The sequence below is a fragment of the Mytilus californianus genome, unplaced genomic scaffold (genome assembly GCF_021869535.1).
Source record: "Mytilus californianus isolate M0D057914Y unplaced genomic scaffold, xbMytCali1.0.p SCAF_18, whole genome shotgun sequence".
In the NCBI taxonomy this organism is placed as follows: Eukaryota; Metazoa; Mollusca; class Bivalvia; order Mytilida; family Mytilidae; genus Mytilus; species Mytilus californianus.
The window spans coordinates 1,903,952-1,918,648 of NW_026262666.1; the positions used below are offsets into that span (position 1 = coordinate 1,903,952).

The 14,697-nt window shown below is 33.0% G+C and overlaps 1 protein-coding gene across 1 annotated transcript; it reads left to right on the top strand.

Annotated features, from left to right (window-relative positions):
* Window positions 1–249: 249 nt before the first annotated feature.
* LOC127726769 (uncharacterized) lies at window positions 250–11,102 on the top strand. Its single transcript, XM_052234223.1, has 8 exons — window positions 250–264; window positions 1,825–1,927; window positions 4,978–5,146; window positions 5,640–5,828; window positions 7,605–7,846; window positions 8,223–8,429; window positions 9,708–10,098; window positions 10,933–11,102. Exons 1-8 carry the CDS (start codon window positions 250–252, stop codon window positions 11,081–11,083), a joined length of 1,467 nt encoding a protein of 488 aa, XP_052090183.1. The 3' UTR covers window positions 11,084–11,102.
* Window positions 11,103–14,697: the final 3,595 nt, after the last annotated feature.

Sequence of the window (14,697 nt, forward strand, 5' to 3'; positions counted from 1 at the left end):
ATTCCTAGTTACGCTTTTATTTCTAATCACATGTTGTTATATTATAAACAATGATTTACGTTTTCCGTCCTCCTAAATAATCATAGATACATTTTAATATTGTTGTACAACCTGAATAAGGAAAATATAAATTTAACATTGTCCAAAGTCGAAGGTTTCTGAAATGTTTTGTTGTTAGTACACATGCACTCTTATGTGAAAATGAAAATAGTCATGTGCCCATTATCTTTTGAGGTAATCTTTTGAAAAATGAGTAATGAACAGGTAAGAATTTATTTTTGATTTAGTTGAAACGAAATATTTGTATAATCTCGGATGCATGCATGAAATTAAACGTTTAATTTTTAATCATTTATTTAAAGTCCACACGGAGAACAAGAAAAAACGTTACTCTTTATCATTTGGCAGAGTGTTAACTAACGATATTTCGGTATTTGGTCTATACCATGTATATCCCTGTTTCCCGATATTGACTCTAGAATTATAATTATATTAGTGAACTGGTTCTTTTCAATAACGAGCGCAACAGAAGAGTAGTTATAAAAATAATACTCTATTGTCATATGAATATATACAATGTTACAGTGCTAGTTATTTATGATAAAGAATGAACACAAAATATGACCAAGAAGTAACAATTCACTTGATTATATATAATGAGCACATGGCAAATAATGAGATTTCTGCCCTCATTTCTAATGACTGTTTTAAAAAGAAGCAAATTACTTTATCATGGTCATTGATAGAAGGGTTTAGTATTGCTTAGTATTGTTCTTTAGTGAGAGACACACAGTTATTGTTAGGTAACCATTTATCTAATAGATTTTCCAAAGATTTTGTTGAATTTTACGTTCAAGGAAGATTATGATTTCAATATACAAATGCTGTCAACTTTACAAGCAGAAATTTTGTTAAAAGAAATAGAATTAAAAGGGAATTGTGATGTTAGCGTCAAAGAGACAGCAACCCGACAACACAAATAATGCATCTGAAGGGCAACATACGGTCTTCATTAATAGACGGTGTCTGTAAAATATGTTAAGCTATTATATATATATATATATATCTTCTTATAATAAGGTCTTAAAAAGTTGTGCGTAAATTTAAACGGATATTAACGAAAAAAAGTCCAATGCAAAAATATATATAAAAAAGGAAAGCAGTGAGATATTTTAATAACAGGTAACCAAAAACACCCAAGTACGAACAAAAAAAATGTCAAAGAATGCTCGCATTTACTGAAAACAAGCTCAAAGTTCCATGAAATTACAAAAAAAAAGAAATAACTACTTTTTCAACCCTTTCAAAATCATATTTATTCAATGATAGAATTAAAGGATGAGTTCCTTTTATTTGTATGCTTTAAAAACATTTGCACTTGATACAAGATTTGTTCTCGTTACTTTGTGAATAACGTAGTTGTATCACTACTATGTAGAAAGCTACATTTGTTTGTTGGATTTTGCCCAGTTTGTGAATTGTCGTATGTACTATGTAGAATATCATATATTTGGTAACAATCATGTAATTTTGGATTTAAAAACCGAATAAAATATTAATTTTCTCTTCATATTTTTCGTTTTTTTAGAGATTTGTTTGTTGATGCCAGATTTCTTTATTGTTCTGTTTTTATTCACAACATTTTAAAGATTCTAGACGATTTAGGACTTGACTTATTCTTTATACACCGGTCGTTTGTTGAATATTCAATTTGTATGTTGTCTTTTGACTATTTATGACGTTGCGTTGACGTATACCCTACATATCCTTTTAATCATATTATGAATATTTATTTATAGTTCTATTTTTTTTTTCAAATTTCAGACCAGTCATCATGGACTTACTATTTGGACAACAGCTGTTTTTATAATAGGAGAAATAGCAGGTGGTGGGGTCCTGGCTCTTCCTAAAGCTGTAGAAGATACAGGTATGTTACGGATATGAGGTATCTTATCAGAGTATATATAAATAAAAGTTAGCGTAAGGTGGCTAGGGTGTCTTCCTCCATCTTAGATTTTGAAATAGCAGATAACAATCGGTCTAGATCTTTAATGAAATGTACAAATTTCGAGAGTAGTGTGTAATTCATGTGTAAGACTTTGTATATTAATATAGAAAATTATGTGTTTTATCATATATATGGCTGTATTTTACAAAAAACAAAATATTTTGCTTGGTAATTTTTTTTAAACTTTGCCACATAAGGGGAGATAACTCAGATAGATAAAGTAACTTTTATAATAGAATGTGTTGTGAATTTACCTATTTTATTATGTAGCAAGAAAACTAGTACGGTGACCCCATTCTTTCTTTTTATTATCTGACAGCATATTATTAGAGCTATCTTCTCATATTTTATCTTAAAATTCTATGGTGTAGTTTTCTTTTTATCACACAAAATTCGGTTTTCCATAAGTGCATAATTTATACAAAATCGGACCCATACTTTTTATTATATGTTGAAAAAAGCATGATATTAACTACATTTTGACAAATTATTAACAAAATCTATGGAGTTTAATTTAGACCCCATCTACCTTAAATGATTTGTGTAACGAATTTATAGTTTTACTGTTTGTGTTATATCGTCAATTCTATATATAGACCATCCGATACCTCTTGAATTTGCAGGCTCTTTGGTTTTATAGACTCTTATATATTCTAATGAGAAAACGGTCCAATGATATTCCGACATAAAGAAACCCTTCATTCTAGCGCTGATCGAGATGAAAATGAAGGGGATGGGGTTGATATCTACAAGAAATAACTAAATATGTATGTGAAATGTTCTGTTCCAAGCCAGAGACATTTTAGTGGTTGTCATATGTCTTATCTAAGTGTTTTTGTTTTTGTTACGTTTGTTTTTTTTATGGCAGAGCTTGTAGTTTGTATATTTTTCTCTTTTCTTTTTTTTTTAAATTCGGGATGATTTAGAACTTGATAAATTGTAGAGACACCTCTCTGTTGTTCAAGACTAAATTAAAGCCCGGTTTAAAAATATTCAATACAATACTGGAAGGTCTTATGTTACTAAACAAAACGTTTATTTATGATAGTAGGATTGAGACTGACACAAGTATCAGCTTGTCCCAAGATTTTTAGTTCTTCCGTTCGTTTCGCTATTTAAGGTGCATCCCTCAGATAGAATTTCTTATTTTGCTTTTTCAAAAATATAATAAAAAGTATGGGTCACCGTGCTTTTTGCAAGCTACAAGTCGTGCAAAATTGCCCAAATTTGCATAGATTGATCATGAAAAAACACATTTTTGTAAATAAAAAGAAATCTATGCGATAGAATTTTGAAAGAAAATATTAGAAGATAGGTTTTATAATAATATGCTTTGAGAAAATAAAAAAGAAAAAATGGTGTCACCGAAGTTGTTTTCTTCCTAAATAAAATGTAAAAAATGAAAATTTCACTGTCATTCCAGTATATTTTTTTTACTATAAGAGTTATTATACCGCACGCAACGAGTTGCGGAGGGTATAGTGTTTTTGACCCGTCCGTCCGTCTGTCCGTCTGTCCGTCCGTCAGTCCGTCAGTCCGTCACTCCGTCAGTCCTGTTTCTTGTCAACGCAACTCCTCTCAAACCACACAACAGAATTTCACGAAACCTTTTTATATAAGGACATACTATGTAGTTGTGCATATCGACAGGAAATTACGATTCAATTCTTTTTCTAGGAGTTACGCCCCTTTGAACTTATTTACTTTAATGTACTACTGCAACAGTTTGTCATCGCAACTCCTCTCAAACCACACAACAGAATTTCATGAAACCTTTTCAGATAATAAGGACATACTACGCAGATGTGCATATCGACAGGAAATTACGATTCATTTTTTTCCCAGGAGTTACGCCCCTTTGAACTTATTTGCCCAATATACTACTGCAACCTTTTGTCATCGCAACTCCTCTCAAACCACACAACAGAATTTCATGAAACCTTTTCAGATAATAAGGACATACTACGTAGATGTGCATATCGACAGGAATTTATGATTCAATTTTTTTTCCAGGAGTTACGCCCCTTTGAACTTATTTGCCCAATATACTACTGCAACCTTTTGTCATCGCAACTCCTCTCAAACAACACAACAGAATTTCATGAAACCTTTTCAGATAATAAGGACATACTACGTAGATGTGCATATCGACAGGAAATTATGATTCAATTTTTTTTTCCAGGAGTTACGCCCCTTTGAACTTATTTGCCAAATATACTACTGCAACCTTTTGTCATCGCAACTCCTCTCAAACCACACTACAGAATTTCATGAAACTGTGTAGATAATAAGGACATACTATGTAGATGTGCATATTGACAGGAAATTATGATTCAATTTTTTTTTCTGATACAATTTTTTTTCTTACACTTATTTTATTTCTCCAATGACAATGTGGGGACGTGGGGTATGTGAGCGCGCTCACTAAGGTTCTTTCATCTCCCCTTAAATGGCGAAGTTGAAAAAATGATTCTAAAAAGCAGAAATATTTGGTATTTGTTTAATCATTTTGAATATTGCATTTTCTTTATACAAATAAACAGTCTTACACATTAATTGCATATCAGTCTCAAAATTTGCAAATTTAGAACTAGACCGATTGTGTACTGCTATTATACAATCCGAGATGGCGGTGTACAATGAATCTACCTTTAACTACATTGCTAATATGTGTGTGTATATTATGCACTGTTATGAACTGATGCATGAAGACAGGAGTGTTGGCGTTTAAGTAAATGTATAGGTGTAGATAAAATATTGTTTTTGGTGTGCGACAATGAGACAACAACCAAACCATAAAAAACACATACGTATTCTAGTACGTTGACTTTTATATTACATGGTATGACGCCTATTTACCATTGACCTGTATATGTTATTGTTATTTTGTGTCATAAGGTTGATATCTCTAATTGACGAATACTAAACATTTCATTTTATTCAAATTTAGATGAATTCTTTGGTTTTAGGTTGGATTGGTATCCCACTCCTTGTAGTATTTACTTTAACATCATCATACACGGGAACAATTATTGCTAAATCCTGGGTGATAATTCAAGACAGGTTCCCAGAATACCGTGATCACGTTCCTGACCCTTATCCTGTAATCGGAGAAAAAGCTTATGGAAAAAATGGACGGTGAGCTGTTATTTATAATACTTTTAAAGTTATATATTTGCATATCAACATGTACAAATAATTGAATACGATTGGTCAGTTAAAATTGTTTTTCCTGGTTCACATTTCAATAGACCAGGTTGCCGAAACTACCAAAGTAACCAATGTTAACACAACGTCGATTTCAATATGGTATATTTATAAGGATTAAGCACATTTTGTTAAAAGGTTATCTATGTGTAAACTAGGTCGCCGGTTCACGAACGGTTTGACCTTCATTTAGGTTATGAGTAATTCGGCCTAATTTTCACATCATAACACTGTAATCTACTAAAATATTGTTTCGCCTATTACTTATTTTCCTACAAACAAATAACGTCTGCCAACATCCACATATAGCAGGGGGGGGGGGGGGGGGGGGGACTAGAAAACTTTAAGTGTATATATATTTTATTATTCAAAATAGAGATTAAATCGTCTGTCTTAAATGTGTCCAACATAATTTTGATTTCAGACATTTGGTGACATTTTCCATTAACTTCACCCTGTTTGGTGCATCTACTGTTTATTTGATATTGGCATCCGAGAATATCGAAGATCTCATGTCCGATGTTACTAAAGATATCTCGTTCTGCTATTGGTTGTTGATACTTGGTGGTATACTAACTCCAATCACATGTCTTGGCACTCCGAAAGACTTTTGGTAAGTAAAAACCAGGGGAGTACCAAAACGACTGCATAGTTTGTCTAGTTCTGATTCCATCTTATTCCAAAAAGATGTTTCATCATTGGATCGCGTCACTAGTTTCGAAGTTCCGATTGGTCCAGGCGTGTTTAGACCGGTGCATTTACGCTTTCTCAATTTGCCAATCCAAATTATTTGATCATCTGTCAGCGCTCAGATCCTTTGTTGTTTGGCTGAACGTTGTTCCCCCATTTTCCCCTTTTTGGGTTCGCCTGTATTATTTTTTTTTTATTCTTTTACGACATTTTTAGTTCTTTACATTTTATATATTTTAAACATATCTTTTAAATTCACACTGCTAAAAAAATGGGTCTTACATCGAATCAAAGTTGAAATTTAATTATATATCAAAATTTTATTATTTGTTTTGTTTTTTATTATACGTTTATTCTGCATTCGCGGAGATGTGGGATATACGTCGGTGTTATTCTGAGTACGTGGAGATGTGAGATATACGTCAATGTTATTCTGCGTACGGGGAAATGTGAGATACACGTCGATGTTATTATGCGTACGGGGAGATGTGAGATATACGTCGATGTTATTCTGCGTACGGGGAGATGTGAGATATACGTCAATCGTACGGGGAGATGTGAGATATACGTCGATGTTATTCTGAGTACGTGGAGATGTGAGATATACGTCAATGTTATTCTGCGTACGGGGAAATGTGAGATACACGTCGATGTTATTTTGCGTACGGGGAGATGTGAGATATACGTCAATGTTATTCTGCGTACGGGGAGATGTGAGATATACGTCGATGTTAGATATACGTCAATGTTATTCTGCGTACGGGGAGATGTGAGATATACGTCAATGTTATTCTGCGTACGTGGAGATGTGAGATATACGTCAATGTTATTCTTCGTACGGGGAGATGTGAGATATACGTCGATGTTATTCTAAGTACGTGGAGATGTGAGATACACGTCGATGTTATTCTGAGTACATGGAGATGTGAAATATACGTCAATGTTATTCTGCGTACGGGGAGATGTGAGATATACGTCGATGTTATTCTGAGTACGTGGAGATGTGAGATATACGTCAATGTTATTCTAAGTACGGGGAGATGTGAGATACACGTCGATGTTATTCTAAGTACGTGGAGATGTGAGATACACGTCGATGTTATTCTGAGTACATGGAGATGTGAGATATACGTCAATGTTATTCTAAGTACGGGGAGATGTGAGATATACGTCGATGTTATTTTGAGTACGTGGAGACATGAGATATACTTCGATGTTATTCTGAGTACGTGGAGATGTTGGATATTCGTCGCTGTATTCTGATGGTACGCGGAGATGTGTTATAAACGTCGATGAGATAGTATATACAGGAGGGAAGGGGGGCGAAGCGGTGGCGCGCCAATCCCTAAAATCGGCATAAATACGTCAAAATGCCACACTCGCTCTGCGCTGTGAAATTATAAATATCATGCTCCCGACCTCAGATCCAGGACGCTCCTATGTTATTGTATTTTTCAACTAGTATGGTGATTATATATATTTAAACTGTTTTTTTTAATAAGTGTTATAAAATAGAGGCGAAAGATACCAAAGGGATATTCAAACTCATAAGTCGAAAACAAACTGACTATGCCATGGCACAAAAAAAACGAAGAACGTTCAAAAGACAAATGCTAGTATATAAAACACAACATAGAAAACTGAATACTGAACCATACCAATCCCCTCATATTATAAAATATATTTAATTTTTTGGAAGGCCTATCGGTGTTGGTGCGACATTGTCAACAGGAATAGCATGCATCCTGATTCTGATCCAAGTTTTACACGATAAGGAATCTGCTCCACCAGTAACACATTCGTCAACTGATTTTATGAAGTTCTCTGCAGCTTTTGGGACCTTGGTGTTTTCGGTTAGTGGTCATCCCGCTTTCCCGACATTTATAGCGGACATGAAGAAAAAGACAGATTTTAAATGGGCAATATTGGTAGGATATGTTAGTGAGTACTTTATAGTCTTCAAGCTAGTTGTTTGTGAAAAAAGATACGGAGAACGTCAGTAGAAAAGACACATAACACTCATGACAAAACATACTCAACAACAAAAACAAAGACCATACGACAAAACAATAAGAAAAAACACACACAACAAAACCTCAATGAGATAAAACATATAAATTACATCCGATAAAAAAAATCATGACGGACATCATTGTTCTTGTAAAAACAATTAGAACATTTGAAAATCTTTCTGAAAACTAAACCTGACTCGTTCGTTGATCATACAAAAAACGGCAAACTAAGTAGAATTAGAAGATTAACATATGTCAACCGCTTTTGAAAAGCAAATGTTAACCAATAGTCTTTATCGTTACAGTTGTCATGTTGATGTATCTCCCGACCACAACTTCCGGTTACTTCGTGTATGGACAAAACCTGAATCCAAACATTGTAAAGAACATGACATCAGGACCTATAACCTACATAATAGATATTTTAATGACTCTACATTTGATATTTGGATACATTATACTCATCAACCCTGTCTGTCAGGAACTAGAGGCTAAAGTTGGAGTTCCTAAAGGTAAGTTTCGTAATATCATAGAAAATGAAATTTAAATAACGGAACCCTCCGTCACAAAATTACCCATCAAAGACTTCAAAAGAATTTTTTATTACATGCTGAAAAACTCTATCATAGATAACCCGAATGAATAGGTTGTTATAGCTCACTCACTACGATCACTCCTCATGGGACACAGAGCGATTAAGGAGGGGGTGGTAATAATTCGAATGATATCATTGTACAATTATGGTTATGAAAACGTTGAGTATCGATTAATTGGTATTGTTGCAAAATTTACCCGGTATAGATATTGTTTTAAATTTTAAGGATTTGTGCACTACTCTCAAAATCTCAAAATCAGTACAGATTAATAATTGTTTTTTATTGTCAAATAGATCATATTAATAAGTAGTAAATATTGTGTAGCCGGAGAGCATGATTTGCCTTCCATAATTAATATCTGTACTAGCCGGTATTCGAACCTGGGACCCCTGGCACAGTAAACCACCGCTCTACCAACTGAGATAAAGGAGCACTCCCAAAGCAAAGCTAATGGCGGCCGGTTATAATCTACTAGGTAAGGGGAGGTAACACTAAAACTGTTACAATGCTGATAACTGATCAAATATTACCAGTTAACTAGATGAATCAAAGTTCTCCGAAGGAAAATTATAAATTATAGACACGAAGTTAACATGTTCTTGTTCAGAGTTTTTTGGGTTGTAGACTTGCTGTCTCGTTTCTTTTTTTGCTAAAATAAAATAAATACAAATGACAAAATGGGCAGCATACACATCATGACTACAAGCCAGCAACAAATTGAAAATAGAAATAAATATGCAGGTCCTAATGCATTATTCAACTACAGTTATGTTCAACATAGCACAGGCACTTATTTATCTTTGCAAATCTGTAAACCAACTTATTTTCGCGAGCGATTTATTTTCGCGACATACGCGAATTTGAAAATAACGCGAATACAAATCGTCGCGAATTGGTGAACTTTGATCTTCCCTTATATACATACGTCATGAAAATTAGAAAATCGAGAAAATAAATCGCCGCGAAGTGCAAGAAAGAGCTCAAATCGAAATACAGTTTCCGCAAATATAAGTTGGTTTACGTCATATGCCAATTTACAAAGACAATGCATGCTAATCATTGTGAATCAGCCTTAGTTTACAGAAGTCGTGATACAAATCTTCAAATTAATAAACTTTAAATTATTTTATAATTTTAGATAGATTTTTAACTATTGATTGAATTTACTTCCATTTTTTAGTTTTTTGCTTGCAGCTTTTACATGGAAACGATGTATTGCGAGATCAGCCATAGTAATGGTTGTTCTGTTTGTAGCTGAAAGTGTACCTCACTTTGGTGCAATTCTATCTTTGATTGGAGGTTCGACAACTACACTTTTATCATATATCCTTCCGTGTGTGTTTTATCTGAAGTTAGCAAAAGGATCAAACAATCAAATTCAAACTCGACACAAGACAAATGGAATTTCTTATCAGAATGTTGAATCAACAGACGATAGCGATCACGCCAAGCTAGTAGGTACAGAAAGGTCGGTAACGACTCCATTAATGAAAGATCTGAATACCACAAAACATGACATAAAAGACGCCAATGGTGCTCCTTCACATTCATATGAAGAACAAGACCGAGAACAAACTCTAGAAATGTAAGTTCAAATCTTTAAATTAGTTGAGAAAGATCACATTGATAACTACTATGAGTTGAGGTCAATGATACATCAACCCAGCGACAAAAATAACCAAAGGACGTCCATAATATTATATTCTTCAACAAAAGACAGGTGTCTAAACTGTAAATCACTCCGAAATAAAAGAAAAGTCTGCAAACAAATTATTCAGAAATTATATATAAAAAGATCTGTCATCAATACCAAATTCTTCGAATAACAAATGACATTAAGATTTGACCAGACTGGAAAACAATGAACCGGTTCCTTACTCTGGACAGACACACGAACATGCATGCCACATGATTAAACCTCGTTTTGAAGTACATGTCGAAATTGTCTGAAAAGCGAGGTTAATAGTGTTGTGTATTTCCTCAACAATGTCGTTACCAATATTTCTTTTCAGCAGTACCAAATTATTTTCTTTAAAACATCCAGCCTCTAAGCGTTCTGGTGACACGAGAACGTTTTAAAGAATAAAAACGTTAACGCACTTGTGACCTTTACTTTTTGGAAAGCATCACCTGCAGTTTTATTAAAATTGTCTTTACTAATTTTCGCACATATTTTGATGTATGTGCTCCTTTCGTTTACAAAGGCTTTGTGATCACTCGCTGAGCTGCCTAAATATTAATGATATTATATTTTTGTGTTCGTTTATTATTCATTCATTATTCATTCGTCTACTTTTGCATTAGTTGTATCAAAAGTAATCAAATAAATGGAGTTATATGATGGTATTGAATGAGACCGAGGAAAAATAACACTTAAATATAGCTTACTCGAATAATTTATAACACATTTTTTTTTCAGAGTTGTTCCCCTTTGGGAGAGAGTACTGAATTACGAGATTATACTAGTAGGTACTCTCGCTGGTATAGCAGCTACTGTGGCAGCCATAAAAACTTTAGTGAGTCCAGATACATTCTCCGTACCATGTTATATTAACCCTGGTAGGATTTGAGAATAAACCTCTAAACATTTATGTGTATTTTTTTTTATAAAACGATCATTAATTACGTATTTTTTTAGATTTTTTGCTACGAACATTTCCAAAAATATGACTAAATCGGCTTAAAACCGAGGTCAGTGGTCATACGTCTTTGCTTGCAATCAGTTAACAAACGATCGTACAACATTCGACAAGTCAATAATCCCAAACTTACGTATTTATTGATAAGTAATTATATATATACAGGTAAGGTGATTTTTGTGAGGGAGGAGGGGAGGCAGGAGGATTATTAAAAATAATGTCCTGCCCTGGTCAGAGCTAAAAAAAAAATAAGCATGCATAGCAACAGATGAAAATGAATAGCCAATCCGCAAAAAAATATTTCGCCTATCTGTAACCATATATCTAAACTCTGGTCGGAAATGATTCGTTCTGTATTCTAAGTTCATCTTGGACAGTAAATAATTTATCTGACTTTATGTTTAGATCCATGATAATGCGCAACACATTCAAAATTTCGAGAAATAAAAACATTATACCTTAAACGTAAAGGGGATAACCATTTGATATTTTGATGCGGGGTGAGGAAATGGATATTCTGACCTTGTTAAAACTGGAAATGAATATAACCTTGACCAAAACAGGATGAACATGGATATTTATCCTAACAAATTGCGGGACAATTAAAAAAAATTTGCGTACAAGAATGAGCTGGTCTTGTCCAATCCCATCCAAACCACACACAGGAAATCAAGTTGATAGTCTTCCCCTGAACGTCCGGATCCGATATTTATTTTTATAAATCGGACCACAATTTTGTTACATATCACTAATTTTAGAAATCAAGAATGTGCCTATGACATAATCAATTATAATTCATTCCATTCTTTTTAGTTGATAAAAAGTTTAGCAAGCCCATAGATCTATACACATATGGCAAGCCCAACATCTATATGTCATATTGTCATTTGATCGGCATTCACAGGGAACATATATCTATAAAGAAATATGCAGGAGTTGTCTTTCGTTGAATGCTATAAATTTTAATAGCCTCGAAGGTACGATGAAAAACTTCTGTAAAAATGAATTTAAAATATAACATCGAAAGAACAAATTACAATAGTTTAAAAATTCTTTTACTAAAACGATTGTTTGAAAAACTGTCGAATTATGAACCCTCTGTAAACGGCAAGTTTCTAGATAGTTTTTGATAACTTGAATGGTTCTTTACTGATGAATCTGGTACATCAGACTCAAGGTTAAACTTTTCAATCTTGTGAGAAGTTTTCTTCATCTATAATACTGTAATGTTAACAAAAGGGATCTTCCCAAAATATCAGATTCATGAAACTTGTAAATTAACAATACGTTGATTTTTTTCGTTTTGAACGTTAATATCTAGCAGGTGTTAGTTAGGGTGTTTTCTTCATTATATAAAACCTGTCTAATTGGCAAGGTTAAGGAGGATTTCCTATTGTATACTATCAGGTGGAAAAATCATTAGGTTTTCCACAAATTTACCAAGAAAACATAGTTTTCTAGATGAAAGAGCGATAGCATTTGATGTTTTCAAGCACGAAATGAGAAAATTTCTACGACAAAAGAAAAAAGTGAGTTCACCGCTTCAAAGACTCACAGGGTTGTTTTGATTATCTGAAAAAAATTGTTTCTATCAGAAGTTAAACATGTTAAATTAATTTGTTTACGTGCAAAACATTCAAACAACTCATTTAGAAGACGGTTTGTGATACGATCGAACAACGTAGGTCCGACAACCCGCTGGAATCTCGCGTGTTCTCACATACTACGCTAAATTACCCTTCTAAACATATTTCATGCGCGCTGCAACCGTTAATAGGTCGTTTCAGTGTCGTAATAATAGACTTCAAAAGATTTTTACGACATTGCAGATCTTGTATTTGAAGTACGAATAACAAATAGCAGAATGAATATTATTTATGAGACATTTATTGAGGATCTTTGGGTTTAATAGAGGATAGATATTTAGAATTGTGAGGCTTTAATTGAAGACTGATCGGTCGAGTATGTTTATAGAGATATATATTCTTTTTGAAACAAAGGGAAGCTTATCATTAACCCTATCACCCGCTTTCAGTAACAGTTTTCGAAAAGCCACGCCGTTCATTTCAATGTGAAATTTTGCATCGATTTAAAATAAAAATATCTAATCAAATTACACCCCCTCTCACAATGATACTCTTTGTGTTTTATATTTAATACTTTGAAACAACGAATTTGAATTGCAAATATTGCTGCCCAAATGTGACCACTTTACAATGAGGATAGCTTCATGATTAATATGATGCGTCCCACGTTGCTAAATGGCATAATTTAGATATCGACGATTTGTAAGCAGTCCACTACAAACCAGTAAAAGTCTGAAATGGCCTATATCTGTACTCGACTGTACTGATTTTTACTCGACCAGTCTGAATTGGTATGAATTTTACTCGACATTACTCGACCCCAGTCTTAACCATACTCGACTGTACTGATTTGTACTTGACCCTTATCTTTGCCATTGAAAATAGTCTGAACTATTACTAGACCAGTCTGAAACAGTCTTAACCCATTCTCGACCTGTACTCGACCTATTTTTTTCAGTCTAAACCATACTCGACCAAAGGTCTGAACAATACTCGACCAGTCTGGACCATACTTGACCATATAACCTCTACTTTTTCTAAATTTTAACTGTTAAAATAAATTTCTTTTTAACTGACATGACAACAGCCACAATAAAATAAAGATATATTCTAAAAACAGATTTTTATATTCTTACATGATTCTCAGATTTATCGAATAGAGATAGTTAAATCAAATTATCTTATATAATAATTTAATTATATTAATTTTAAAGTTTTAGAGTTTTGTTAAAAAAAGATTTTCTTTTACCTAAAAACCACACCTATACTGAGGGTAATTAAACCTTATTAAGGTGCTTCTTGTTTGGCATGTGTTTTTTTTGTTAATTTAATTTTCCAAAATTCCTAAATAAAAACTACATAGGTTTCATATTTACATACAAAAAATGTATAATAGTTATATAATTATCTTTTTAATGAGGTAACAACAGCCAACAAAATCACTGAAATTGTTTAACCTTATTTTAGAAATATATCTATTATTATAATTTGGGATATATTATATACAACTGTACAATATATATCAAAAAGGGATAAAAATTAAAAAAATTAATAAAATTGTTCTTCTGATTAGTGGTGAAGTATAAAGTAATACCCCCTGCTTGGGGCAAACTCATGAAAAAGATCACACCTGGTCAGAGAGTATTAAATTCTAAATAACATTCATTCAAAATTGCAACATCCTGTGAAACTTAAATCGCAAGGCCTTTTGAATTCACTAGATAAGTAATACACAAGTTTAAGAAAAATAGGGCTTTCTTTTTACCTGTAAAACACACATGTACTGAGGTAATTAAACCTTATTAAAGTGCTTCTTGTATACCATGTCTTTAATTTTGACAAAAATTATTTAAATTTAATTGAAATAAATTTTTACTGTAACTTTGGAACACATTTCCTTTTTAAAAAGTTTATCACCGGATTACTATGGAAGTTCTATTATCATGATTATATTAAATT

Excerpts from the sequence above, each read along its gene's own strand:
- LOC127726769 (XM_052234223.1), top strand. Across the intron at positions 1,928-4,977 it reads TAAAGCTGTAGAAGATACAG|GTTGGATTGGTATCCCACTC; the intron begins GTATGTTACGGA and ends CTTTGGTTTTAG. Across the intron at positions 8,430-9,707 it reads TAAAGTTGGAGTTCCTAAAG|CTTTTACATGGAAACGATGT; the intron begins GTAAGTTTCGTA and ends TTTTGCTTGCAG.